The 27,842-nt window shown below is 62.9% G+C and overlaps 3 protein-coding genes across 7 annotated transcripts in view; 1 reads left to right on the top strand and 2 right to left on the bottom strand.

Annotated features, from left to right (window-relative positions):
• SPECC1 (sperm antigen with calponin homology and coiled-coil domains 1) overlaps positions 1-1,879 on the bottom strand; it is a 97,389-nt gene extending 95,510 nt beyond the window's left edge. Inside the window, exon 1 of one of the 2 annotated variants that reach the window (XM_083806425.1) lies at positions 1,753-1,879. The gene's annotated coding sequence lies outside the window, so the exon portion shown is untranslated. The remainder of the gene's footprint in view (positions 1-1,752) is intronic. The other variant, XM_083806423.1, reaches the window with a different exon arrangement.
• Positions 1,880-1,982: 103 nt separating this feature from the next.
• Positions 1,983-5,713, top strand: TIMM22 (translocase of inner mitochondrial membrane 22). Its single transcript, XM_083806472.1, has 4 exons — positions 1,983-2,269; positions 2,676-2,872; positions 3,914-3,986; positions 5,107-5,713. The coding sequence occupies exons 1-4, from the start codon at positions 2,041-2,043 to the stop codon at positions 5,181-5,183; spliced, it is 576 nt and encodes a 191-aa protein (XP_083662598.1). The 5' UTR covers positions 1,983-2,040; the 3' UTR covers positions 5,184-5,713.
• Positions 5,714-7,083: 1,370 nt separating this feature from the next.
• The window catches only part of ABR (ABR activator of RhoGEF and GTPase), a 35,252-nt gene continuing 14,493 nt past the window's right edge, over positions 7,084-27,842 (bottom strand). For 2 of the 4 annotated variants that reach the window (XM_083806433.1, XM_083806434.1), the window contains exons 3-23: positions 25,041-25,145; positions 24,495-24,680; positions 24,232-24,339; positions 23,712-23,772; positions 22,043-22,095; positions 21,674-21,814; positions 21,334-21,455; positions 21,050-21,215; positions 20,775-20,897; positions 20,616-20,691; positions 20,370-20,474; positions 19,804-19,878; positions 19,568-19,665; positions 19,329-19,460; positions 12,545-12,604; positions 12,307-12,416; positions 11,997-12,136; positions 11,289-11,423; positions 11,067-11,172; positions 9,386-9,533; positions 7,084-9,213 (exon numbers count right to left, since the gene is read on the bottom strand). In XM_083806433.1, the coding sequence (XP_083662559.1) occupies positions 9,124-9,213; positions 9,386-9,533; positions 11,067-11,172; positions 11,289-11,423; positions 11,997-12,136; positions 12,307-12,416; positions 12,545-12,604; positions 19,329-19,460; positions 19,568-19,665; positions 19,804-19,878; positions 20,370-20,474; positions 20,616-20,691; positions 20,775-20,897; positions 21,050-21,215; positions 21,334-21,455; positions 21,674-21,814; positions 22,043-22,095; positions 23,712-23,772; positions 24,232-24,339; positions 24,495-24,680; positions 25,041-25,145 (2,340 nt within the window). In that variant the 3' untranslated portion in view covers positions 7,084-9,123. Of the gene's footprint in view, positions 9,214-9,385; positions 9,534-11,066; positions 11,173-11,288; positions 11,424-11,996; positions 12,137-12,306; positions 12,417-12,544; positions 12,605-16,367; positions 17,351-19,328; positions 19,461-19,567; positions 19,666-19,803; positions 19,879-20,369; positions 20,475-20,615; positions 20,692-20,774; positions 20,898-21,049; positions 21,216-21,333; positions 21,456-21,673; positions 21,815-22,042; positions 22,096-23,711; positions 23,773-24,231; positions 24,340-24,494; positions 24,681-25,040; positions 25,146-26,881; positions 27,745-27,842 lie in introns of those variants that run through there. The other 2 variants (XM_083806435.1, XM_083806436.1) reach the window with 2 other exon arrangements.

A 27,842-nucleotide genomic window follows, 5' to 3' on the forward strand; every position in this document is an offset into this window, starting at 1 on the left:
CCATCTGAGTTCACTCACGTGAGAAGTCCTTTCAGGCTCCTGAGTTTATCCAGTCAAGGACATGTGTTTGTTCATACATGGAACAGAAAAGAACGTGTATGGGAAAAGGAGAAAACTATTCCAATACCTAATGGGATAAATTATATATATTTAAATCTATATGTGTATGTATAAATAAATATAACTATTATAAACAGATATTTTGTAAATATATTTCTACGAAAAAATAATAATATTTCCAAGCAACTCTAAACCTGTGATTTTGTCCAAAACCCAGGAACAGATAAAAGTAAGCAAAAATAATATTCCAGCTATACATGGAAACTCTCAGAGCTCCAATTCCAGATCCAACACATCTTTCTTCCCTTTACACCTCTGGAAAATAGGCTTTACAGTGTGACTTCAAGATCAGCCCAACTAGGTTAGTTTAGATCAAGGAGAAGATTGAAATCTACAGTTAAGGGCCCCTTAGGGAGATCATCCTGCCAGCAACCTTCTCTTTTATGTAAAGGTAATGTTTTAGTAGACTGTAACAGCATGCTTTTCAACAGCTTCTGACCTTAAAAAGAAAAAAGGGACCAAGAGAGTTTCAAAGGAAAAGGATAGAGATGGAGAGAGGGAAGAGCACCGGGCAGGTCTGATGGTCCAGCCAGTAGAGGGCACTGGAATTTAAGAGGAAAAGAGGAAAGTTGTTGCAAATGAACTTCATCACTTCATTTGAAGTGGTAAAACCATCAACTTAAATTGTTATTTGATCCTACATATCCAGCCCTAAACTGAGGCATAAACAAGATACAGTGAAAATCATTAAAAAAAAAAAAAAAGAGTAGTTTACTTCAGGATCTCTAACGAGTCACCTTTCAGGGTGTTGTATGCTGTCAGGAAGATTTCATACTTCAATAATTCCTCTTAAACAACGAATTAACCTTTTACATCATTTTCAATTAACGAAGCGGAGTAATTTGAAGCATCCTATTGAAACGATCGCAGCTGTTCCTCGAGGGTTAAAAACTTACAGGCAACTTTTAAAATTAACGCAAAAAAGATATCAGAGAGAAGTCAACAACGCTTTTTTTTGAAGCGTACCTATCCGCACATGTGCTCGGCTCTGCGGAACGCTGGCTCTAGTGCAGAAGACAGTAAAACCGGCTAAATAAAATGAAACACAAGCGAGGCGGGTAAGAGAATTTTCATCTTGGCGGCCCCTTGTTCACCAAGGGTAAAAGGCAGAGAGAAATTTCTCACCCCGCTACCAAGCAGATCGAGCACAGCAGAGCTGAGGTTTCTGCGTGACCTGACGTGAGCTCAGTGTGCGTTTTGTGACAGAAAGACCAACTCCGTCCCTTCTCCAAGCACTCCTGACAAACGGGTCCTGAAGGAAAAACGCCTCCTTCCACCTGAGGAAGCAAGAGGCGCAGCTGACAGGCGACGCCCGCTCCCCTCAGCTCCCACCTGAGCACCACGGACGATGGAAGCGCTCCGGGATCCCTGCCCAGGGCCCCACCAGGCCGCTCCCCGGGGCTCCCCCCACTCCCGGGCCCCTCCGGGACCCGCAGCCCCCGGGGGGGGGGCCTGGCCCTGCCGCCCCCACACGGCGCCGCGGGGGCCACCCCGGCACCTCAGAGCCTCTCCCCGGGCTCTTCACCCCTCGGGGGGGGCGGAGAGCCCCGGCCCGGCCCCTCAGAGCCCCCCGGTCCCCTCACGGTCCCCTCACAGCCCCCCCAGGCCCCGCAGCCCCCCCCCGGCGCCCACCTGCCGCCGGCCCCGCTCCGCTGCCGAGGATGCTCCGGAGCCCTCGCCTCAGCTGCACCGGCCCCAACCGCCGCCAGGGGGCAGCCGCGAGGCACGCTGGGAAACGTAGTCCTTCCCCCTCCCGCTGTCCCTCAGGGAGCCTCACGGAGCGTGACGGGAAGTGTAGTTCTCCGTGCCCGCACGGGGCGCGCTGGGATGCGGAGTCGCAGTGCCGCGGAACTACAACTCCCGTCACCCCCTCCGCGCTACGGGAGCGGAGTGGCGGCCTCCTGAGGGGGCTCCGCGGTGATGGCGGCGGCCCCGTCCCCTTCGTCGCCGGGCGGCCCGGAGCCGGAGCCGCCGGCGGTGCGGTACAGCGAGCTGCTGCAGCACCTGGTGGGCGAGCGGCGGCGGCCCCGAGCCTGGGACCCCGCCGCCCTGGGAGGCATCCCCAGCCCGGCCAAGAGCGAGGAGCAGAAGATGGTGGAGCGGGCCATGGAGAGCTGCGCCTTCAAGGCGGCGCTGGCCTGCGTGGGGGGTGCGCGGGGGGACGGGGGGTTTTGGGGGGCTGTGAGGGGATGTGGGGGGATGGGGGGGATGTGGGGTATGTGGGGACGGGGGCTGGCATCGGGGAGAGGTGAAGGAGCCGCCAGGGGTCGAGCCCCAGGGCATGGGGGGGGTGGGCAGGAGGAGAGGCCGCCGAGCTGCGTCCCCCTGGGTTTTCCTCAGCCCTCAGAGCACCCCCGGCCTGTCACAGGGCCCAGGAAGGGATCTCCGTCCGCTTTCCCTTCTGCACAAGGAAGAGGTGGTCGTGGTGCTTCTCCGCACAGCACAGGCCTGCAGCGGGGAAGGTGTCAATGTCAGTGCCTGCAGCATCACGCTACGGGCCCTTCATATCACTCTAACCCAGCAGAGGTTCATTTTATACCTTTCCTCTTCCGCAGGATTTGTTCTTGGAGGAGCGTTTGGTGTCTTCACAGCTGGCATCGACACCAATGTTGGGTTTGATCCCAAGGATCCCTATCGCACGCCAACCGCGAAGGAGGTGCTGAAGGACATGGGGCAGAGAGGCATATCCTATGCGAAGAACTTTGCCATCGTTGGCGCTATGTTCTCCTGCACTGAGTGTGTGGTAGAATCGGTGAGTAAGGACTCCGTAAGCATTATGAAATATTTTTATATACTCGGTAATCTCCTTTAATGGATTCGGATAAGTATGCGTATCCCCCTTGTAATGGGGTGAGGGACTAGGCTACTTTATTTTTGCTTCTTAAGTCATTGAAGCTTTTCAGCTTTGAGACCTGCCTTCAGAACTGTAGTTCTCCGATGGAATAAGCAGAACTGCACACAACAGTAAAGTCCTTTCCAGTTCAAGTCCCGACTTTTGGCGAGTACGGGCATTGCTTTTTGAAACCCTAGCTACAAGTAATCTGTTATTACTTTAAAACATCAAACTGAAAGTTGCAAACTTGCAACGTGGTCATTTGAGCCTGTAAAAATTGCATATGCAGACAGGGATCCTTTGATCAAAGTTCTTAAGTAACAGGCCTATTTTCATCTTGCGCCTACAGGAAGAAATGACCTCGTGCAGCCCAGCGGTAAATCTACCATCCCTTTTCTTAAATAGGGAAATGAGCCTGTTATGAATTTCAGTACTGTCTTTTAATTGAAAGACAATTATTTCTTAAATCACGTAGAAGAAAAGTGTATCTGCTTGCACAATAAAGCAGAACAAACAGATCTCTGCACTGGTGAAAAACGGGTGTGCTTTGGCTATGGAAGTTGTATATCATTGTCAGCGGGGTGCTGTGGCTCTCCAGACTGCACGGCCAGGCTCAGTGCTGCACTCAGGTGCCTGTAGCACCTTTAAAATCTCTGAGCTGGTGCCAGTGCACAGTGCTGCCTTCTGGGGGCTGTATCGGCTCACCTGAGAGGCTTTGTTGCAGCTCTGCATTGCACCATATGGATTTGTCTTACCTCTCCTGGTGACCTGCACCTTCCCCTCCTCCTGGCCCTGCAAGGCTTATGTTTTAAAGTGCAGGGGGCCATCTGCTGAGAACAGAGGGAAAAACATCCTCATCTGAGACAGGGCTGGAAGGTCATTCAATCTCTCTTGGTATTAGTACAGGCACTGAGTTTTTATCTCGTATTTATTTGTTGACTCTGCTTTTTAATTCCTCAGTATCGTGGAAAGTCAGACTGGAAGAACAGCGTTATTAGTGGCTGCATCACAGGAGGAGCGATCGGCTTCAGAGGTTGGTGGTGCCTGCTATGAGCTATTTCTGTGATAAGGCTGTAATTCGGTTAGGTAGCAAGCAGTATTTTTAAGGCAACACGCACTACAGATCTCATTGCATGGGGTTATGGTTATGTCAGCATGAGAGTGTACTCCAAACTGACAGAACTGCCATCTCTCTCGTTTTCCTGTCAGCTTGAAAGATATGTGTGGGTAGGGAAGGCTGTTGTACAGGACAGCGAGATTGGAGAAAAATGAACAGAAGTGACTTGAAAGAAAATCAGGAAACGGTGTTTGCTATCCACATGCTTCTGTGGTGTCATCGGGAGGGATCCAAAAATATGTGCAGAACAACTTAGTGAAGTTACAGCTCTTGTGTTAACAGAGCTCTGCTTATATATACTATTTCGCTGGCAGGAACTCTGTTAACTTGCACAGCGTGTACAATGCTTCCCTCCTTTCTCCTGTATCAAATCAAACAGGCAATTCTATTTATTGCTCCTGTACAAGAGCAGGGGCACGGGGATTTTAGGCCAGCAGGCACTCGTGGGGACTTTTTGGGGGAAGCCTTGAATGCTAAGAACACCCAAGTAGGAAGAGCTGCGCTGCTTATCAGAAACATCAAACTTCTCTCACCTATCCTTAAGAAAACAAAAGCAAAATAACAAAACCAACAAAAAAGCTAACAGTTCACAGAGCATAAAAGAAACAAAAGTGTTCTCAAAAGAGCTTCTAACTGAGCCTGTTAAGTTGTGTCTGTCCTGGGCCTAATCCTCGTAGAGCTTTCCAAGTAGCAGCTGCTTTTCCTGTCCATCTCTTGTCCAACAGCAAAGCCACCTGCAGTGCTCAGATCAGAGCACGCTGAAATCATTAGTGGCCACGGGTGTTTTCTCTCCTAACCCTTGTAGGGAATCTTAGGACCACAGCACCCAGTCACTGTGTCATGCTAGTCCAGATGTGGGATTTTAAGACCAGTGTGTGCCAAGTTCCCCCTTCACCTCGGGCAGTGTTCCCTGGTAGAGGACCGCCAGGTTCCTGCAGGTGTAAGCTTTCCAAGCCTGTACTGCATAGGCTAGTTACTGGGAGGAAAAATTTCTTTCCTGTTTTGTCTCATTCTTTCCCACCCTTTTACGTTGCAGCTGGTTTGAAGGCAGGCGTTATCGGCTGTGGAGGATTCGCCGCTTTCTCCGCAGCAATTGATTACTACCTACGGTAACGGTGGGATCCCTTGGGAGCAAGTTTTCCTTGTGTTCCAGTGCTGCTGCTAAGAGCCTGCATCACAGCGGAAGAACCGTCGAGCTTACCTTTCCACTGCTTTGGAGTCCTGATCAGTGCAAGCTGGATGGTGCTGGCTGCTTCTCCTGAATGACTAACAATAATCTGGCTCTGAGCCTTGGCATGCTGCTTCAGGCAGACTTGCAGGAATATGCGAGGATGGAGCCAGGCGCAGTGAGCAGTATCACCAGGACGGATCAGCTGACTGTCAGTTTCCAGGAAACAAGCCTGGACTCTGAGCTTTCTGGATCCTTTGGGTCTGATTTTGATTAAGTCTGTTGCTAGCATCAAAAGAGGCAGGAGGACAATTTCGTAAAGAAATGCAGTGGTTTAGATGACCGTGTATTTGAACGTGCAAGTGTTTAGCAGTTACCAGTTTGCAGCTTGCTGTTCTGTTGGGGAGAGGTAAGATCCTGTGGAGAAATAGTTTGTTCCAGGCTTTTCTTAAAATACCAACTGAAGACAAACCACCATCTGTACAACTTGTCTTATTTCAAGTACAGAATGAGAGCCAGATTTCTTTACCATTTCTTAAAGGGAAAAGCAAAAAGGAATCCTTAGCCTTAGAACCGTGTGGTTACTGGCAGATGAACAAAACAGTTTAAGGGTAAAAAAGAGGTTGTTGCAGATGTATAATTCTCTGTAGCCACTTGGCTAGCCTGATTTAACCTCACCGTGGGAGTACAAATAGCCTTGCTACTGCTTTAACTGCCACAGGCTCACACCATCGGTTCCAGCAGTTTGATGGCTGGACTTTAAAGCAGAGTTGTGAGACTAAACCACCGTCAGACAGCTAACGAGACATTCACTAAGCACACTGTTTCCCATCATGTTCCTGCACCACGCTCTGAGCACCCCAGTGTTAAACTGGGGGAAAGTGAAACATCACTTCTGCAGAGCATTGGTACTGAAGTCAGAACACCTGCTTACGAACCTGGGGAGCTGCTCCCTTTTGGCTTTGCTTTCTTACTAGCTGTCTTGCCTTTCTAACCACAGGCTGTTCTTGGCCATGGAGGGTAGCTTTTATACTCAAAATAGTTTAGACTGGGATTTAACTGTCCTTGAGCTACTGTGCAAGGGGGAACACCCACCCTTATATTCATAGTCAGAATGGTTTGGGTTGGAAGGGACCTTAAAGATCATAAAATTCCAAAGCCCCTGCCATGGATATTGACACCTTCTACTAGACCAGATTGCTCAAAGCCCCATCTAGCTTTGCCTTAAACACTTTCCAGGGATGGGGCATCTGCAGCTTCTCCGGGCAGCCTGTTCCAGTGCCTCACAGCAGTAGCTCAAATTCAGCACAAAACATCTTCTGGGCGTTTTCTCACCTACTTCCCCTCCTTTGCATTCACGGTTTGATATCCCAGAACGCTGACAGCACTTGCTTACCTGGGAGAGCAACACCAGCAGGGTAGTTTAGCTGATAAGGTGGTCGGTTTGGAGATGTTTTGCCTCCCATGACCACACGGAAAGAAGCGGGGCGACAGCTCCATGTGATCCATCAGATGAGGTTTCCAGATCGCCTCATCTCCCTCGCTGTGCCTGTTCAGTGTCCTCAGGCCAGAAGCTGTGCAAGTCAGCTGAATTTGAAGCTTGAGTAATTCTGGGCTGATTAAACAAGCTGGCTCCAGACAGTCCAGGTTTTTTTCCTCCAGAATGTACTGAAATGCAAGGATGTAGCCCAAACCATAAGATGTCTCTTAAAAGATTGCCTGGCACAACGCCCGTGCTTATACCACTGGCTTGAAACACAACTAGCAAGATTTCCACGGCTGAAAGAGAAGAAATTGCAAAGCCAAGGTGATCAGTTGGTGCAAACAGCAACACCACAGGGCTCCTTTTGTGCAAACGTTGGGGCTTTGCATTTTTATTAACATTTTTTTTTCTTCACATGGTTTACAGCCATTTAAAGTTTATAATCTACAGAAATTGAAACAGAACACAAACAAAAATATATCCTTAACAACTTCTGAAAGTCAAATATTAATTAACAGTTCTATTCTACCTGTAGCTGCAGAAGTCCACCCCCCCGCCTTTCCTTCCTGCAGGAGCAAACAAAAGCCCGTCACGGGGATTTTGGCCGCAGCCTGTTGTGCCGGGGCTGCGCGGGCCTCCAGCCACCGTCACGCGGGGGGGATTTTGGCTGTACAGAGTCTCCATCTGGAATGACACTATGGTGGACAGAGACTTGGACACATGTAACAACTCAGACACACACAGGGATCCGTTGTGCAGTCAGATCTTAACGCTCGGCCTCCTTACTGGGTCCAGGGCCAAGACAGACGCCTGGTTCTTTTCTGCGCTGCTGCTTCCCTTCTGTTTAGCTGGTAGTCGAGAGGAGCAGGGTCTGGAGTGTGAGCCCTTTAGAGGGGGACTGAAAGGCTTCCCCTCTGGTTGTTGCTTTGCTGGTGGGGGGCTGGCAGGTGCTGCCTTCCCCGAGGATGTGGGCTTAGGACATACCTGGAGCATCGGCCGGGCTTTACCTGGACCAGTCTGCTGGCCGGGTGGGTAAAGGCGACGCCGCCGGCAGCAGGGACACGCTCGGTCACTTCTCATCGTCTCCCTTTGGCACAGGAGCGCACAGGGCCAACGCAATCGAGGCGGGGGCTTTTCCCACGAGAACACAGACTCGGCTCACAGAGCGAAAGGTTTTGTGTCCCAGCAGGTACCAGCAGCTCCCTGTCAGCGTGGGAGGGCAGGGGACGGAGCCAGGTGCTGGGGCAGCCAGGGCACAGCTTCGAGTACGTGCGGGCACCCTGCCACGGGACACGGCCCGGCCGCCCCGGCCATTAGCCTGGGGTCAAGAGCTGGAGCCATTAAACCACTTAGCGAGAGCACTTCTGCCTCCGGTAGCGAGGGCCAGGCCAAACAGAGCCCACCAGGGCTTTCCTCCCCCATCCCTGAGCCAAGGAAGGAAACAAAACCTCCCCGTTCTCGTGCCTGCAGCAGGAGCGCCGCTGCCCCGGGGCAGCTCTGCCGTGGGGCGCAGCCGGAGTTGCATGCCCAGGAGTCAGCAACCGGGTGGCAGTGCTTGGCTGGAAGGGGCACGCGCGGAGCTAAGGCAGGGACACGGATGTACAGACACAGCAGGGCACTACTCCAGCCTCTTGCTTGGCAAGAACAAGGCCGAGACCCTGTTGGGGAAATGGGAGCTGAGCCCCAGCCCACGGCTCTGCGGTCAGCCCGCCGTAGCGCCTCGTCCTAGCCCTGCTCTAGTGGGTTACCCCAAAACACTACTCGGCGACGCCAAACAGCGAGGGAAGCGACCGCCCTGCTGCACCCACACAGGCAAAGCGCGGGGTAAGAGCGACCGAGGGAGGGGACTGGCCTGAAAGCGCCCGGCAGCGACGCGGCGAGGAGGCAGCGGCACCCTGCTCCCGGGCTCTCGCGGGGCAGAGCAGGATCCAGGCAGCGAGGCAAAGCAGGGCTGGTCCTGGCCATCAGGGAGGGAGGCCCACGAGCCTCCAGCCTCCCAGCGAGGCTGTGCCAAGCGTGCAGGCGTGGGGCAGCGGCCGGGCACCCGTGGGATGCTGCAGGCTTCGAGCAGGGCGAGGCGAGGGGTGCTGGGCGGGAAGGAGTCCAGGAGAAAACGAGCCGAAGGGGAAGCCTGTGTCCACAGCCCTTGTCAGTCACTACCTCTTCCGTTGAACAAATATACAGAAAACAATTCTTGGAACACGAGAAGGGACATAAGACACGACTACTTTACAGAGCGGCACGGCGCCTGGGGCGGGACCGAGCCGTCGGTACGCGATTGTACAGGAGCTGCAGGCGGCACCGTCCTGGGGCCAGGCCGATCTCCCCGGGGGCCTTGATCCGGTCCATGGCCCCCAGCGGGGAGCTGGGAGTGTTTGCAGCTGGTGCCTCCTCCCTGCAGGCTACACGTCCGTGGAGAAGTAAAGTGTGTTGCGCTTCAGCTCGGTGAAGGAGATGGGAGGATGCTGCAGGTAGTAGAGGAGGACCTGGACCTGTGGCAGGCAAATTGAGGGTGTTAGGGCCAGACAGGGGGGAGCTGCCAGGTGCCAGCTTGCCCCGTGCAGCCGCCTCCAGCGAGGAGGGACAAGTCCGCCCGGACAGGCCGGTGAAACCCTCCGGGTGCTGGCATGGGCCGGGTCCCGGCCCCGGCAGTTCAGCTCTCACCTGGGCCATCACGTCGTGGGACCAGATGTCGGAGGCCAGGGTGAGGTGTCCTTTGCTCTCCCCCTCCGAGGGTCTCAGCAGTGTCGGCCCAAAGACTGTGGCCAGGTTGTGGAGGGACATTTTGTTGATGGGCTCCTTTTCCGCCACCCTGGGGGATAAGAGGAAAGCCACGAGCGTCAGCTCCCAGCGCCTCCACCCAGAGCAGCGCAGCCACCGGGTGCCACGGGAGGGACAAACGCTGACCTCCCCCCTGCCACCCTCCAGCCCCAGCGGGACAGCTCCGGCTGCAGCAGCCCCTTGTGGCCCCGGCAGACCCAGGGGCAGGGCAGGGAGCTCTGCCCCCTTCACGGCCTCTGCAGGAGCCGCCGGGCCTGGCTGGGAGCCCTGGGTGTGATGTGGCAGCAACCGAGCCCTGGCTTGCTCGAGAGCTGCAGAGCCTCCGCCCTGCCCCAGCCCCTGCAGGGTACGGAGGGCTCTGCACCGGCCCCCTGACCCCGTGGGACCCCAAGCAGCCCCCACACCAAGGGAGCAGGGCCACAACATCGCCGTGTTAGCAGGCGGCCGCGCTCCCCGGCTGAGCCCCAGCCAGGGGAGCAGATGTGGGAACTGGCTGTGCCCAGTTCTCAGGGTGGAAATGGATTTTCCTTCCCCACCCCCGGCAGCAATCACTTTTTCTGTTTGCCTGTAGCCAAAGCAGAGAAAAACGCGTCACGACGCGAGTAACACGAGCCGCCAGCCCCGTTCCCAACCTCGTGGCACGCTCTGGCCGAGCCCTGCGTGCCGCACCGCGGCCCTGCCACCAGCCCTGCGCCCACTGCGGGTTTTGGGGTCCCTGCGCTGCCCTTCCCCAGGCTCGGCCGGGCTCTCCCAGCTGCAAATGGAGCCAGGAGCAGCTGAAATGGAGCGGGCACAGGAGCTACAGCTGTTGCCATGATGGGGAGCTGCACGGTGCTGCTCTCACCGCAGGACAAGCAGCACAAGGTGCTGAACACAGCTTTGGGACATTTTTGCAGAGCTGAACACCCCCAGGGCTCGGCCGCCTGCCGCAGACAAGTTGCAGGGATCAGAGGAATGTGCTGGGCAGGGGCTGCTCCTGCACCGGTGCGGAGGACGCAGCGCTCAGTTTTCCTGCTAAAAGGGCACCGCACGGTCCCAAATTAATTCCCCGCCCCGTGCTGAGACCAGCTGGTCCCCACAGGGAGCTCATCCAAGCAGCTGCACGCAGGCTAAGGCAGCCAAGAGTTGCCTCGTGCCAAAGGATGCGTGCTCCCTGCAGAGCGGAGCTGTGCGAAGGGCCCCGTGCTCTGCAGGGTCCCCGCTGCCACCGCCACCAGTGACCCCAGGACTCCAGGGGCTGCTCTGTATCACAGAACAGCTCCAGGATCCCACAGACCCCCCCCCGGTGAACGCACTGCAGCCCAGGGACGCGGAGTTGTGCTCACCCCTGGGGCTGCACCCTCCGGAGGGGCCAGGAGAAGGGAAAGGCCACTGCAAGCTGCCCAAATCCCAAATCCTGCCCTGCTCTGCACCAGCACAGCATCACCTGGATAGGGACCAGCCACGGCCCTGGGGTGTGAGGGCACCCCCAGCGGCTCCCCCCGTGCTCGTGGCCCACCCCCAGGCAAAGCAACGAGACAGACGCTGCCCCCCCCTGCCCTGCCCTGCCCTGCCCGGCCGTTACCTTTTCAAGTGCTCCAGCAGGAAGAGGAAAGTGATGAGGTTGGGGTCAGGCAGCGAGCGGAGAAGGTGCATCATGCAGTTCTCCTTGGCAGCAGGATCCGAGAGGGCTGGAGGTGAGGAGAGAGAGGGCTCAGGGCAAGGACCAAGCCCTGCGCGAGCGGGGCAGCAGGGAGGAAGGTGCTGGCAGCGTGGCCAGACCCCTTACCGGTCCCCGGGCCCTTACCGATGCCCTCCATGAAGGCGGGGTACAGTCTGTCAGTGAGGAGGGGCTCGGGCAGCTCTCGGAAATACAGCTTGAGCGTGCCGGCGATGGCGTTGATGTCCATGTCGCTCAGCATCACCAGGATGTCCTTGTTATCTGTCCAGAGAGCAGCCCCGTGTGACACCTCCTGTTCGCAAACACCCCAAACAGCACAGTTCCCAGCCCCACTGCACCACCGAGGGCCCCTCTGGGACGTGGTAGCCCCAGGAAGGAGATCTGGGGACCCTTGTGAGCATTAATCCAGCTCCTGACCCTGCTGCTGCCATCGGGAGCGGGCAGTTTGGCCATGGCAGTGTTGGGCAGCGGGTCGCGGAACAATTCGCAAATCCATCTGCAACCTTGCCCTGACTCAGTGTCTCCCTGGGAGCCGGCCAGGCGCGGAGGCAGCTCAGAGCCATCGGCACACAAACACCACCGAAAATAGGTCAGGGCAAAGCAGGGCTGTGGGGCTCCCTTGCAGGGGCTCAGGGCCAGGGCTGCCCGTGCCCCACACACGGCAGGGCAGCTGTTCCTGCGGCACCAGCTCCGAGCTTTTACCTCCTCGTCCCCAGCCCCTTCAGCACCCACCCGTGCACCTCGCACGTGGCGCAGCGCAGTGGGCAGCCCCCGGGCTTGCAGCACCAGGGGGGTGCTCGGTGCCCGCGGAGGGGACAGGCGGCCGTCACTCACTCGCATCAAAGACCGCCTTCAAGGCCTGGATGTCCGTGGCGACGCCGGAGATCCTGTAGATGCCGACCTCCTCGATGCCCCTCTTCTCCACCTCCTCGATGCACTGGCGCACGATGTAAGGCACCTTGGAGCGCTCGCGCCTGGCTCGGAAAGCAGAGGGGTCAGCGGCGATTTTCGGGGCCCCGCCAGCCCCGAGACGGGGCAGGATCCACATGCAGGGTGGGAGGGATGGGGGCAGGTCCCCCGCGTCCCCAAACCCCATGGCCCGCAGGGACAGGGAGGGAGCAGCCACCCCCAGCCCCGCACGCACTTGGTGACGACGCTGATTTTGACACCGAAGACGCCGGTCTGCTTTTTGGACGGCGTCCTCTTCAGGCTCATGTCTCTGCTCGTGAACTTCATGGAGAACTCCACCTTGATCTGCGGGGACATCCTGGCTGTCACCTCGGCGTCACGCAGAGGTACGGCCCCGCAGCGCACCCGAAGCTCGGGTCTACGGCTCGCCCACCCCGCTGCCACCCGAGTAAGGGGCTTTGGGCCCCGCTTACCCCGTTCATCTCAATCACGTCCATGTGCCAGTTCTTGGTCTGCACGGCCTGCGGGTCCAGCTGCGGGGAGAGACAGCACAGCAGGGTTGGACACCAGCGGGGACAGTCTGGGGTCCCTTGGGTTGGGCGCTGGACCCGGTGGGATCGGTCCCCCGAGCCCCTGGCTGAACACACACCCCAGCAGCAAGAAATTTCCAAGAATCGGGACTATTTCTGGAGGCAGATTGATGGAGCAGAACTAGGGCAGTGTTTTCCATGCAGAAAAAAACAACATCTCCCAATAGCCAGGGCTATTTATAACCCCTGGGAATGACAGGCTCTGCTATTTCTGGCTTTCGGGCTAGCAGGGGACTCGGTGACGCTTCCCCAGGGCCACAGCGAGGTTCTGGCGTTCCCAAGGCCCCAACACTCATGGCAGCGAGGTGGCACAGAGCCGTCCCCAATCCTTGGTGACACAGGACGGGGGCAGAGAGGACAGCAGTGACCCCAGTCCCAAGAGGGGACGGCGATCGGGGGCCTCAGCCCCAGGGATAGGACGATGAGGACGCGGCACTGGGACGAGGAAGGCTGGCACCAGCTCACCTTACTGCGGGGCTGGGGGGTCTGCTCCCACCCGAGGGCACGGGGGGCTCTGCCACAGCAGCCAGCCCTCGCTCCAGCTGCCTTCTGGGGCTTTTTGGTCCCCAGCTGGTGCCATCGATCCGGCCCCATCGATCCTCGTAATGCACGGGGCAGCGCCTGGCACTAATGTCCCCTCGGGGAAGGGGACGGGACGCGGAGCTGGCGGGGGTCCTGGGGCTGCGAGTGCGCAGCTGCCAGGCGAGGCTCGTGCCACGTGCACGGGGTCACTGCTCAAGGACGCGGGGGTTTCCTTTAGCAGCTGCTGGCTCGGGAGGTGCTCGGCGTGAGCACAAAGATGTCCAGAGCTGCCGCTCCGGCCACAGAGCTGCCATTCCCCTGCCCCAGCTTCTGGCCACTCGTGAAGCCACCACATGTCACGCTGGGGTCCCTCACGTCCCCTCCTGCACACCGAGACCCAAATTGCCCTGGCTCCCAGCACCGCGGCATCGCCTGAGCTCAGCCCCAAGGCAGCAGGAAGAGGGGATGTGGAGCTCAGCCAGGGGACGTCTGCTGAGGACAAACGAGCCCCACGATCGTCCCAAGCACCACCTGGGCTGGCCGAGCCGAGACGGCCGGACCCTGCCCAGCACCCAGCTGCTGTCCCCAGCGCCATTCCCACGAGGCCGGGCAGCTCCTCCACCCCCCGCTGCCACGTGAGGTGCTGCGGTTTCCAGCAACGTCTCCTGATGCCGATCCCCTCCCCGGCGCCCCAGCACGGGAGAGCCCGGGTGAGCGCCGCGACGCCTTCACCCCGCCAGCCCCGCGGCTGCTGGGGACAGAGCGGGGAGCAGGAGGAGGAGCAGGAGGAGGAGGAGGAAGGCTGCAGCTGCCCCAGGCTCCCAAGGGGCCCCGCAGCAAGTTTGGACGCAAGGATCACGAGGCTGCAGCTGGACCCTGGCCAACCCCAGCCCTTCCACTGAAGCCCCTTGTGTCCCCCCCACCAGCTCCGGTCCCCCCCCTGCAGCACCCGCTGCTGGGCACAGGGCATTGCCACTGCGCACCCACGGCCATGCCCTGTGCAGCGGCAGCGGGGCTCTGGCCAGGTCCCGAAGAGCTTTCACCCCTTTTCCACACGCAGCCACGTCCCCCTCGTGGCACCGATGCGGAAGCTGCCTTGTCACCGCAGCCCCAGCAGCGAGGAGCAAAGCGTACAGCCCCAGGCAGCGGCAGCGAAGCCGTTCGTTCCCCAGCCAGGTCGGGAGCCGTGGGCCTCCCCCTCCACGGCGCGAGTTTAATTGGAAACACCACACATCTTCCCCAGCCCCGTCCCACGGGTCCCCCCGTCTCTGATGGCCCTGGCAGCGCACATCTGGAAGGGCTTTAGCAGGCTCCGAACAAAGCCCTAATAAAAGCCAGGTTGGCTGCCACGAGCACCGCGAACCTCACCCCGAGCACAGCGCGTTCCCCCAGCCGCCTGCCGCGCCGTGCCCCCCCCACTTCTGTCACTGCCCCAAATTTGAGCTGGCTCAGCCGAAGTCACCCAGCTCCCCTGCAGCTGGGGCTGGTCCCCACGGGGCACCGTGCTCTGAGCTGGCCCCGGTGCTCTCCAAGCCACTGCCACGTCCCCACGGGACACAGCTCCCACGCGTGGGAGGACGGATGGGAGCATCTGCCCACGGCGCCAGAGGCACCTCCTGCCCACATGGCGCTGGCAAACACCCAGGCTCAGCTACTGCCACTGTCACCATCTCCTCCCCCTGCACCACAGGGAGCTGCCACGCTCCGGCACGGCCCAGGGATGGCCCCGAGCTGCTGGGGAGGATGGCACGGCTGGGGAGGATGGCACCCCCAGCTCCGGGACACAGAGACTCACCTTCAGCCTCTTCTCCCACGTTACCTGAGGGTGTTTCCTTGCACGAGACCCCTTGTCACACAGGGAGAGGCGGCAGTGGGACAGGCAACAAGCAGTCCCGCAGAGCTGCGTGTGTCCTGGGGGCTCTGGTGGCAGAGGAGCCCTCGTGGTGGCCCTGGGGGCCCCAAGCGCCGGGATGCTGCTGGCACATCCCTTCCTCGTGCCTCTCACCCATGAGGTCACCCGATGCATCAGCCTGGGTGAAGCCATCCTGAGCAAAGTGGTGACTCAGCCGGCGTGGCTGTCTCCCCCTGTGTCACCCTGCGAGCGGGACCCCAGGGGAGCTGCTACAGTTGGGGTCGCTCCCCACCAGCACGGCCCCCGTGGGCACCCAGCCTGGCCAACGGGAGCGGCCCCAGCAGGCAGGGGATGCTCCGGGTCCCCACGCAGCGACCCCCTGCCCAGGCAGCACACGGCGTCGGGGCCACACTACAGGGACAGAGCAGCCCCAGCACCAGCCCGCAGCAAAGCAGAGCCCAAAAAAGCGGCGATTCAGAGCCCCATCCGACAGCGACCCTAAAAGCAGGACGTGCCTGCTGCACGCAGGGACCCAGGCACGGACTTGCTGCAGCCGAGCTCCTGCGTGGGACAGCTCACGGTGACACAGCCCCCGCTCGCCCGTCTGCCCCGCGTCCTGGGAAGCGAAAACCTCCTCGGGTTTTGCCCCAGCAACAGCCGCCGAGCAGCTCCCGCTGCAGCCCTGGCGGCCCCTAATCCCCTCTGCGGGAGCGGCGGCTGCACGGAATCGAGGTTAATGCCGCTGCGTCACAGCCAGCCCTGCTGCCAGCGAGCCCCCCCCTCGCTGTTGACAAACTGAACCCGCACGTGTCGGGGCAGCTCCTGCCCTGCATCGCTCCGAGCCAGCACGGGAGGGAAGCCCCCGGTGCCCCCCGAGTCCCCCAGGGCAGCCTGCGACGGTGCCGTGTCCTCCCGTCACCCCTTTGAGCACCCCTGCCCCTCATCTCCCCCAACAAAACAGGCAGCACCTACTGCTTGGGGCAGGGGGGGCAGCACCCAAGGGTGCCCTCTGTCCCCTCCTGCCACCCCAGCACCCCGGCTGCACCCCGTGCAACACAGCCAGCCTGGCACAAAGCAGCTCGGCATCCCCCGGGGAAGAAGGGGAAGAGGAAAACAAGCGCTGAGCAGGCTGCTAAGTATTCACAAAACTCCCGAAGCACCCAAACGGCACACGCAGAGCCCCCCCCGCCCCCAGCCCTCTCCCCAAAGCAAGGGGGTACCAAGGCGCACCCGTACCCGAGCCCCCCCCGCTCCTGAACAAAGCCACCAGGTACGGAGAAGCCAACTGGATGCACCCCACCGCCTCCCCGTCCCCCCGAGCCCCCCAGGCACCTTCTGCCTCAGCAGCTTGCTGCGCACCCGGCCCCAGAGGCGGGCGCCCGTGGTGGAGGGCCGCTTGCCCTCGGGCTCCTCCGGGCCAGGCTCCAGGCGCTCGCCCCCAGGACTGGGGCTGCCGTCGGGCTGCACCAGCACGTCCGTCATCATCGCCACCGCTTCGGCTCCCGGGATGCCAGAGGAGAGGCTGGGGGGCCCCAGGGTGGCGGGGGGGGGGTTAGCAGAACACCAGCATCCCCGCTGCTGCTTGGGCACGGAGGTCAGCGGTGGCCGGGGACGGCCCGGCTCGGGCGGCGGGCAGGCGAGCAGGCTGGGCTCATCTTCCAGGGTGTGAGCCAGGCTGGCGAGAGGCAGCTCGGCAGCCCCAAAGCCTCCCTCCCACTGCGAGGAAGTGACTCAAAGCAGCCCCCCCGGCGTCCCCCACGCGTTAACTCCCGCCCTGCCGCCCGCTGCGCCGCTCCGGAGGGCTGCGCAGCCCCGCACACTGGGGCCGGGGAGGCACCGCCGGAGCATCCCCGTCCCCCTCCCCGCAGCAGCCAGGCTGGGCACAGCAAGGGGTTGGCGCTTTTGGGGTGTCCTGCCATGGTCTGGGGAGCAGGGACCCCCCCTACACCTCACCAGCCTGCCCTGGTCCTCGTCACCTCCACCGGCGGTGGGGTGAGGTGGGGGTGCCCTGGAGCATCACCACGGCTCCTGCCGACACACACGGACAGGGCAAGGAGCCAACAGTGGGAATTGCACAGCTCCCTGCCTCCGCGGGGCTCAGCACCAGGCAGGATCCAGCCCCTAGGTCTGCATAGGGCGCCCTGTGGGTCCCTGCAGGTCCAGGACAGCCCCGACACCACAAATCTCCCCCTTTTTGGAGCCTTTGCCAACCCTGTGCAAAGGGGGACCGGCCAGGGAGCGATTCCCTGCGGGGATGGCAGGCACCGTGCCCATGACAACACAGCCTCCGCTTCCACAGCCGCGTCTCCTCCCCCTGCACCAAAACGGGGCTGCACGGCCAGGAGGGGCTGCTCTGCCCTGCCCCATCACCCCTGGCTCCGAGACCCCCTCCCCATACACCCGCTGCCCGTCCCCTTGCCCACCCCAGGGCACCAGGGCCAGATGCAGGCTCTCCCCTCTGCAGCAGGGCACGAGAACCCGCAGGCTGCCCTGCACAGCCCCTGCCATCACCCACAGCTGCTGGCAGCCCCCGGGACAAGGACGGGCTCGGAGCTGGGTTTCCCACCCACAAAGCCACCAGGACCTGGCAGGGCCCCATAGCAAGGGGCTCCCTCCGCCAGCCACGGGGATGGGGTACGGGATGGGGGTCCGATGCTCAGCACAACACAAGACGCCTCTGGGCCTGCTGCCAGGATGCCCGGCCTGCCGGGTTGGAGCTGGGCAGCGGGCACAGCACAGCTGCAGGATTTTGGCCAGCCCGGCAGCTCCCTGCCCATCACAGGCCTTTGCCAAGCTGCAGACCCCAGTGCTCCCAGTGCCTCCCACTCCTCAGTGCTAACTGGAACCAGCAGCAGCTCTTGGGGAGCCCAGGGAGCAACAAGGGTAGGAACTATCCAGGGCAGCATCTCTGCCTTAACTCAGGGCACAGCCACAACCCAGTCACCCACGAGTGGCGGTGCCCGTCCTGCCCAAACCTTTGCTGTCCCTTGTCCCTGCCTGCCACCACCCCTGTCCCGCTGGGGCCAGCCCTGCCCCGAGCAACGGCGCCAGGTGACAGCAGGACAGCCCCAAAGCCCCGCTCCTAATGCCAGGGACACCGCTCCGTCCTCGGGGTGAGCAGCCTCGGGGGCCTCCTCTCTCTCCCTTTTTCCTTCCCAGACTTCTGCACGGCAGAGCCAAGCCGTGCTGTCCCTGCCCCGACCCCCGGTCTCCCGGCGTGACTCATGTTTGTTGACACGGGCTATTTCCAAGCACACAGCTGGGCTGAGCCCCGCGGGGCACTGAGCCCCTTCCCCGGCCCCCTGCGTACTGCGTGGCCTCGTGCCACCCCTGCCCCATGCCAGGGAGGGCAGCAGACGGGCAATTTCGGGTACAACCGCGCCCAGCCGAGCCCCATCTCCCATCCTGCACCCAACGTGATGCTGCCCCACATCAGCACCTCCTTCCCAGCAGCGTTTCCGTGCTCCTTCCTCCTCCCCGGGGACCTGCCCTCAGCTACTTTCCCATGGAGCAGGCAGCCGGGCGCTTTGAAGTGGCCTCAGGCAGGGGGGGGACGTGTCCCAGGCACCCCATCACAGCGGGGAGAGGCAGCCAGAGCAGGGGTCCCGCCAGGAAAACGGGTGGGCATCGCCGTCCAGACCCATCCCCGCTGCCCCCGGCCAAGGGGGGGTGCTGCAGGGTGCAGGGTCTGGGGGCTGCCGGCCCCCCCCCCCCACCGCCCTGCTCACCTGGGAGCATCTCGGGGCAGCCCCGGCCTCCATCCCCCTGCCTGGCAACGGCCAATCAGAGGCGGCCGGGCTGTTGCCCTGGCAACCCCCCGTTGCCATAGCGGCGGCGGATGGAGGCGCCGGGGATGCGGATGGTGGCAGAGGGGACAGCGGCGGCCGGTGGGGAGGGAGCGCTGGGCTGGCGGGGGAGATGTGGGGCTGGATGCTCAGAGCCCTCCAGGAGGCAGACAGCAGGCTCGTGGCCCCCTCCTTGGCCAGAGCGAGCCCTCCCCACAGCCCACGGGGTGAGCTGATCCCAAGGAACGGGGCTGGGTGCATGCCTTGGGGGTGGCCGTCATCTTTGCCACCTCCCTGGGATCTCCTCTCGCTTTGTCCCACCCCTGCTGAGGCCATCACACCCCAGGATCGTCGCCCACATGCCTGCTGCTCATCCTCCTCGCTGCCTTCAGCCCCGAGCCCAGACCCCTGCGCTCGGCTCCCGGCGTCTCCCAGCCCTGCACCCCAGCAGGCCCGCCCCAAGAGGTACGGGTTGGGCAAGAGGATGCCCGAAAGCCCCAGCACGTACCTGGATCTGCCCCTTGCCCATGATCTTGTCCACGATTTCGTTGTTGTCCTTGTTGAGCTTGGTCTTGTCGTAGCATTTCTCATAGCAGAGGATGCGCAGGGACTGGGAGCCTTCCAGCTCAATCTCGAACTCCTGGGAGCAGACGGAGGGTGGCTCAGCCCCAGCACCCGAAACAGCTCCAAAACCAGGGCTGGAGGGTGGGCACAGTCCCTTCCCCTCATCCTCCAGCCTCCTCTCACCTCGTTCCACTGCGGCTCTGTTGTGTCCCGGAAAACCCTGGTCTTGGCTTTGCTGACGAAGTAGCCGAAGGAGTCCACCTCCAGCGTGCAGTAGAGGTCTGGGGGAGGAGACACCGCTGAGAGCCCCCATAACGCGTCCCTGTTGAGCTGCTGGGACCCCCGGGGGCTCACGGGGCCCCGTGCTGGACCCAGCTCTCGCCCCAGCCCCTCCGAGCGAGGGTGGGCACTGCACTTACTGGCCGACTGCTTGAAGCCCTTGGCGGAGTGGACGATGACGTGCAGGAACCCGTAGAGCCCGGGGGACTCGTCGTCTGCGGGGCAAGGAGCAGAGGGGTCGTTAAGGCTCTGGTTTTGACCCCCAACCACCCCCTTAGGCAGGATCTTCCATAATGAGCCCCAGCATGGCCCCCAGGTGCCTGCAGTGACACCCCCTTGTCCCCAACCCCCTTGGAGGGCTCCTCCTGAAGGTCTGGAGAAGGACAAGCATCCCTTGCTGCCCATCAGTCCCGCCGGACATCCCGAGCTCCCCGATGCCGGGGGTGCTCCCAGTGGGGCTGGCTGGTCGTACTGGGGTCACCCTGCTCCTTCCCAGCCCGTGGGGACGTCGCTGGGACCCCAAAACCAGCGCCGTGTCACAGCTGGGAACGCTGCGCATGAGAGCCCAGCTCTGCTCCGGCAGTGCCACCTGCTGGGGACACGTCCCCCTGCATAGCCGGGGACCCCGCTCGAGGTGAGGGACCCCGCACACCCTCCCCACGTCACCCCCATGCCGAGAGGGGCCAGCAGCCCAGCAGACACTCACCGTCCTTATTGCTGGTGACCGGGATGTTGTGGACGGTGCGGAGCTTGAAGCAGGATCCCGTCAGCACCTGCAGCTCCACCGAGCTCAGCACGAAGGCCTGGAGGTCTGGGGCAGGAGAGGGGCTTCAGAGGGACGCAGCCGCCACCGGCCCCGGGGACCAGACAAGCTGCAATCCCATGCGGCCGATCCATGGCAGCACCCTAGGGGGAAGGAGCCCCAAGGGGGCCTCGGCAGCCCGAGACTTACCCTTTTTCTGCAGTTTCTGAATGGCCTCCCTCCACTCAGACCTCTCGTAGTCGGAGGACAGCAGGAATAGGTAGCTCTGGAAGAAAGAGGGCGATGCTGCGGGGCTGAGACTTGTCCCTCCCCAGCCAGCACAGCCCCGGCCCCTCCAGCTCCCCTCACCTTCCCGTTGCGGTTGTGGATGCGGAAGGGAATGGCGGGCGAGTTGAGGAGCAGCCAGAACTCGTTCTCAAACATCTTCTTCTTGAGGCGCTCGATGGCACGGCTCTGCCCCTTGTTGGCTTTCTGCAGGCAGGGAGAGGACACGGGGACTGGGTGAAGCAGACGGATGTCTCCGGCACCCCCAGCACCCCTGGGTGCTATCTGCCCATCCCCAACCCCACCGGGGTGGGTCTGGCAACCCATGGACACCCCACACCCTTCCCAGCCCTTCTCACCTCCTTCTGCACCTCGCTCTTGATGGCCGAGATCTTCATCTTCATGTCCTCCAGCTCGTGGTCGGGGATGACGTGCACCTGCGGGCAGTGCTCCGACTCCTCCGGCGAGGGGAACACCAGGTCGGCCAGGGGCACGTACCACTTGCAGTCGTACTGCTGGTGCTTCCTGCGGCCGAGGCGCGGGTGCTGAGCATCCTCAGCATCCTCCCAGCCCTCCCAGTCCCCCGTCCCCCCACCCCGTGCCCCTTCCCGCTGGAGGACAGGGCCCCCAGCGCCCTCCTTACCCCACCGCCGTCTTCTTCAGCTTGGCGCAGAGCAGCACGTCGGTGAAGAGGAAGACGTGCCGCAGCTTCCGCGAGCCCTCCGACAGCTCCACTAAGAAGCCGTCCTTGATGAGCTGCCGGGTCTGGGGGGAGCAGGGCTGGCGTGAGAGTGGGCACAGAGCAAGGGCCAGCACCCCGTGGGGCCTGGATGTCCCTGTCCCACTCCACGCACCCAGAACTGTGTTGAGGACCCCCCCCCTCCACCTCCTGGCCGAGCACCGTGGAGCTCCTCGGGGTGGAGGCACCACCGGGGGCTTGCAGAGGGCTCTGCCACCACCCCGTGCCACCCTGCCCGCCTCACCTCCCCCTTGGGGGTGGTGACCGCCGTCCTCCGGGGGTCGATGTCCTCATTGATGCTGGAGAGGAAGTTCTGCGAGATGCGGAGGGCATCCTGCAGCAGCGGGTAGTCAGGGTGGTCGGCTGGAGTGTGCTTGAGGAGGTCCTGGATGGGGTGGGCACGGGTGAGCGACCCGAGGGTGCCACCCACCCCACAGCACCCACATTGGGTTGCCCCCCATGGTGCTCCCCGGGCTGTGGGTGCCCAGCAGCAGCAGGGCATGGCTGATGTAGCACGAGGGAGGGTCTGCCCGGGGACACAGCCGTCACCAGCCACCTGTCCCTATAGCCCCTCGGTGTCCCCATCCCGCCCCAGGGTCGGCATCACACTCACGTGCAGGACGAGGGTGCTCCGGGTGACGCGGTCAATGGGTTTGTACAGCAGCGCTGCGGGAGACACGAGGGGTCAGCCAGCACCGACCGCGGGGTCTCAGCCCCTCATCCCCACCCCAGAGCCAGCACAGCACCCACAGAGGTGGGGACAGGTCCCTGCTGGCTCCCCCAGTCCCTGCTGGCTGCCGGTGAGAGACCCCCGGTGGCCCCGCACTCCGCCATGACGTGGTGGCAGGGCAGAAGAGCCGCTTGGCACCGCCAGCAGCCCGGAGCTTTTTCAGTTTCCCTTTTTGCTCCACTCTGGGTCCTGTGCAGCTCCCACCGCAGCCCTGCTCTCACTGACCCCATAAGATGCTCCGGGGCTCCCTTCATCCCAACAGCCAGACCTTCCTCCTCCTCCTCCTCCTCCCCACCCCCTCGCATGGGGTGTGCACGCGGTGCCGGGTCCCAGCGCCCCTCGCATGTCTCTCTGGGCTATTTATACCCAGACTGAGGCATCTGGATTTTCCCGACGATTCGGACCACTTCCCCAAACTGCAGGGCCCCGGTGGGGACGGGCTGCAGGCGGGAGGGGAAGAGGGAAACACACCGACCCCAAGCCGTGGTATGAGTCACGGAGGGGCTCCGGTCCCGTTCCCAAGGAGCTCGAAGGAGGGCGCTGCCTCGTAGCCCCGCGTCGCGAGGGCAGGACCCCTGCATTGGGGCAAGACGGGGTCTGGACACGGGGCTGGTCCCCACGCCTTGGTGGCAGCACAGAAAGCCGGAGCTCCTGCGGCACCCGGCGAGAGCTCCGGGAGGGAAGGGAGGCTCAGGGCATCCTCCCACCCCACACGCAGGGAGGATGGAGCCTCCCGCTGCCATCGCTACACGTACATGTAAGCACTTGGGAGCCCGCTGCATCCCCAGGAGGGGCTGATCCTCCATCCCCATCCCCATCAGCGTGGTCCCCCAGGGGCGGGCAGTGCAGGATGACAACAGGCAGGGAGGCAGGAGCTCCTCCATCCCCACGGAGAAGGGCGTTGCAGCCCCGAGCTGCTCGCAGCCTGCGGCGAGCAAGCAGGGACCCCTCCCCATCGCCACCCCGGCGCAGAGCCCCCTCGAGCGGGGCTCCCCCATCGCCGCCACCAGCACGAGCCCCGGCCCCGCGGGCCCGGCGAGCGCGTGGCCACGCGTGCCCGAGCCAAGGCGGCTCGATGGAGCCGGGAACAAAGACGCGCCCAACTTCAGGCTGCGGAGCACGATGCCGCCTCCAGCCAGCGAGGACAGCGGCCGGCACCCCCCACGGCAGGTGAAACCCCCCCCAGCCACAATCCCCACCGCACCCCCAGCCCCTCACCGTAGGTGCAGTTACAGCACAGGCGGACGATAACGAGGATTTCCATGGCAGCCCCGTCTCCGCGCAGCCATCCCTGCCTCCCCTCGGCAGCTCAGCCCGGCTGCGCCGCGGCATCGGCCCTCAGCACGGCTCCCAGCGAGGGAGGAGGGGGTGGGCAGGGGGTGGGGGGCTGCTGCACACCCCCAGCATCCTCACGAGGGGCGTCCCCCCCCCGCCAGCACCAGCGCCGAGCACGGGAACACAAAAGGGCTCCGCTCCCGGGAGCCGCTCGGTAATGCACCCGCAGACAAAAGGCTGCAGCCCCCTCCCCACGCCCGCCCCGCGCATGCCGTACCCTCCATGGTGACGGACGTGTGGCTCTCCTTCGAGTCCTTGGGGCCCTTCACCTTCAGCTCCTAGGGAGGAAAAGGCCCGTCACGGAGGGCCGAGGGGGCTGAGGGCTGGGGCAGGTCATTGCTCAAGGTTGGGGGGGCTCCACACCCGCCATGCACCCAGACATCCCCCCCCACCAAGCCTCAGCCTGGCCATGTGTGGGTGCTGGGGCTGTGGTTGCACCCCACAGAGCAGCCCCCGTGGGTCACTCAGGTCCCCCCGGAGCAGCACTGCAGCGCTGGTCCCGCTGAGGGACCCCAAGCAGGGGCCAAATCCTGAAGGATTCAGCACAACGCCGAGGCCACGACCACCCCAGCACAGCTGCAGATGGCTCTGCCCCACGGACGGTCCCCAAAAGTCCCTCGGGCAGGGGGAGCCCCTCTGTGGAGTGCACGTTGTTGACTTGGCCACGAGGACAATGTCCCCTGCCCCACCCCGTGGCACATGCTCGGACCCCACGGCGCAGACCCGGCCCCGCTCACCTCCGAGATCTTCTGGAACTGGTAATTGCTCTGGCTGCACTTCTCAGCTGTCTCCAGGGCGATTTTGTAGTTATCCACAAAGGCCTTGTACACCCCGAGCTGGCTGGCCTGCGGGTGGGGGGGGGGGGGGGGGGGGTCAGCCAGGTGCCCCTGGGGCCCCCTGCACCCCCAGAGGCCAGGCAGGAGCCACGGGGCCAAAACTTGCCGCGGGCTGCCCCTCGAGCCGGAGGGAAGCAGAGCAGAGCCCCGGGTAAGGCGCGTACCAGCTTCTGGAAGAGGTGGCCCATGGTGATGTTGCTGTCCCACTGCTGCACCTTCGGGCACAGGCTGTCGTAGAACTCCTTGTGGATCTCGTAGATATCCTGGATCTTGTAGAAAATGGTCTCGATCTGCTGGAGGGTGAGGACGGGCTGCGACGTGGTGGCCGTGGCCTTCAGCGGCTTCATGGGCTGCCGGGCGAGGAGAAGGGAGAGCGTCTGAGACCGGGGCGCGGAGCGGGAACGGCCCCGGGGGGCTCCTGCAGCCCACCGAGGGGGACGGCTCTGGGACGACCCCGGGCCCCCCTGCACGAGGGGCTGTCACTGCGTGTCGATGCTCCTTCACCCCTGGGACTTCCCCGTCTGCATCAGCAGCGACCCTCGCGTTGTGCAACAACGTCCTGACCGCGAGGGCCGGCGTGTCCGCGGGAGGAAGCGGGGCTGGAAATACTTCTGTGCCGGGCAGGCTGGCGGGGGGGGTGGGCGGGGGCTGCCCCGGCAGAAGGGACCCCATCCACCCGTCCTGGGGGACCTCCCCCCGGCTGTGCTCACCAAGAGGAGTGCCTCCAGCTGGTTGATGTAGATCTCCTCGCTGGCCAGGAAGCCGGAGAGCACCAGCTTCCGCATCTCCAGCCCTTTGCCGGTGTCTCGCTCGCCCTGTGTGACACAGCAAGGAGCCCGGCTCAGTCCCACCGGCGCGGGACGGAGCCCCCACACCCCACCAGCCCCGGCGTCCCTGCACGGACACACGGCCCTGCCACCACGGGGACGCCACGGCGAGGGCCAAGCACGTGCCGGCGGGGCGGCACGGCCAGGCTGGAGCCAGCTGGGGAGCCGGGGCGGCACCGGTGGCGCTGCTCTCCCCGCTCCTTGCTGGCCCGGAGCCCGGCGCCGCGGGCAGCGCTCCAAGGCGGCATGGCACGGCACGGCACAGCTCTCCCCGGGCAGAGTCCAGAGGCACCCCTTGGAATCATGCCCAGCGGCGCCATGCGAGCCGGCACCACCCTTTTCTCCGCCTGGGGCTTCCTCTGGGAAAGCGCCACCCCACGCGGTCACCGTCGGCCCCTACGCGGTGGCAGCAGGACAGGTCTGGTGTTGGGAGGGTGTGTGGGGGGTTTGGGAGCTGCACCCACCCAGAAACTGCTCCTTGGCATGCCAGAAGCCTCCGCTCTGCTTGGTGGGACACACGTCCCATCCCTGACATCGGCACGGCCCTGAACACTGCTCCCAGGTCCTGGACTACCTTGAACGCCCGCCGTGCCCAGAGTCCCAGCCCAGCACTAAAAACCACGCTCAGGACCTGGGCTTTGCCGCCGAGAGCAGCACCAGGCAGAGCCACAGCTCTGCAGCACAGAGATCCTCGTCTCCTGCCTTAACCCATCTGGCACAGCCCCTTTTGGAGAGGATCACAACTCCCACCTCGTTGCTCCGGGCAATTTGGGACAGTTCAGACACCACCAGGTCCTGTCTGCCCCCATCCCGCACTGCCTGCGGGGACCCCTGTGCCATCAGCCAGCTCTGCTGGCCCCAAATATCGCGCCGGGGGTCCGGCAGCAGCAGCCACGCACGGGTGCAGTGGGCGGCACAAGCACCCCCCCCCCGGATGGGAGCGCAGCCAGGAAGTGCACGCTGTCTCTGGGACCAGCATCGCCCGTCCTGCCCCGCTCGGTCCCGATCCTCGGCTGCCACGAGCCCGGTGCCCCCACCCAAAGCTGCAACTTTAAGGCCAGGCTGCGGTGAGCAGCGGGGGTGGGGGGGGTGCCCAGGGACTCCGCTCGGTGCTGGCGGGCTCGCTGCCACCGATTAGTCACGGGCTCTTCCTGCTTCCCCAGAGGCTGGGCCCTGCGTGAGAGCTGGGGAGATAAGGGGCCCGTCCGCGCCGGGGACCCGCAGCACCCCCAGGGACGGTGCCAGCCTGACCCCATGGCCCCGAGGGGCGAGGAGCCCACCCTCCAGCAGGGTCCATCCACCCCGTGTCAGAAACTTCGAGGAGAGGAGGGATGGAGACCTCCCCCAGCCCCGTGCCAGTCCCCACAGGGCACCCAAGCAAGGTGGGCGAGAGAAGACACAGGGCTGTGGCCGGCCGGGGGCGCGGCCCCGGGGTCCAGCAGGGCTGGGGGCACTTTAGGGGGGTCTGCCTGGGGCTGCGTGGTCAGTCAGCGGCACAGAGTGGTCCAGCTTCTTCCCGGGCATCCCAGCTCTGCCAACGCAGCATCCCACCCCAGCAGGCATGCGCAAGCACCGGCTGAGCCCTTGGCACCCTCTCCCCTCCCCACCGCTGCCCCAGGAAACCTCACACCCAAACCCCAAGACCTGGGCCGGCAGCGGCGAGGTGCCCGTCTCCGTCCCCACCCTGTCCGGCGCCAGAGCGGGGGTGCCCCACGGGTGCCCACCTTCTCGCTGGCCGAGAACGGAGACCCGGGGCTGGTGGGGGTTCCCGGCTCAGAGTCATCTTCATCCTCCAGGACTTTATCCAGGTACCCTATGGCCTCCTCTTCCTCCTCCATGGCCTGCCGGGCACCGCTGGGGGTGCACGGGGACCCCGCAAGGCTACAGCTGGGAAAGCTTACGCGGCCGAGCCAGCCCGGCCTGACTCAGCCCTGGACGCCGGCCACAGCCTCTGGATGAAAGGAGCCATTATGGGATCCCCGGTGCTCCCGCCTGCCCCGGCTCGGGCCGTCGGCCCCTTTGCGAGGCGCTCCCCAGGCAGCGGCACGGCCACGCGAGCGTGACCGTGGCGTCGGTGAGGACGGTGGGACCGCCGGAGCTGGGGGGGGGGGCCGAGGGGGTGCCCGGCTCTGCCCACCAGGCCAATGCTTCCCCCGGGGGGGCTGCCGGCGGTGGAGGGCCGCTGCCCGCCGTGCCGCGCTGCTCGCAGCCAGCCCCGCCGCTCCGCCCTGCGCTCTCGCTACAGGAAATGCACGTCGCGGCGCTGGAGGTGGGGCTGCTCCTCGCTCTGGTCAAGGCTGGGGCGCAGCAGCCCGCCGCCCGCTTTTTTTGGAGTTACGTGGTGCAGGGCGGCGGGGGAAGGCGTTGAGCCGGGGGCACCCCATGGAGAGGGGTCCCCCACCCGCATCGCTGCCTCCATCCCGACCCCCCCGTGGCCTCCCCGGGCTCGCCAGGCAGAGCCACGAGCGATGGGAGAGCGCCCATCCTGCCTGGGGTCCCCACGGTGCCCCCCATGCAAGGAGGGAGCTGGACCACGGGGTCTTCCATCGCCTCAAAGGGCAGCAGCAAGGATCAGGACCCAAAAGGGCACCTGGACCCCCAACCTCAGCCCCCCCAGGAAAAGGGTCCTGGACCCCTTCCTGCTCCAGAGGGAACCTCGGCAGGGAAATGCTGCTGACGCACGGT

The sequence above is a fragment of the Anser anser genome, assembly GCF_964211835.1.
Source record: "Anser anser genome assembly, chromosome: 20".
NCBI lineage: Eukaryota > Metazoa > Chordata > Aves > Anseriformes > Anatidae > Anser > Anser anser.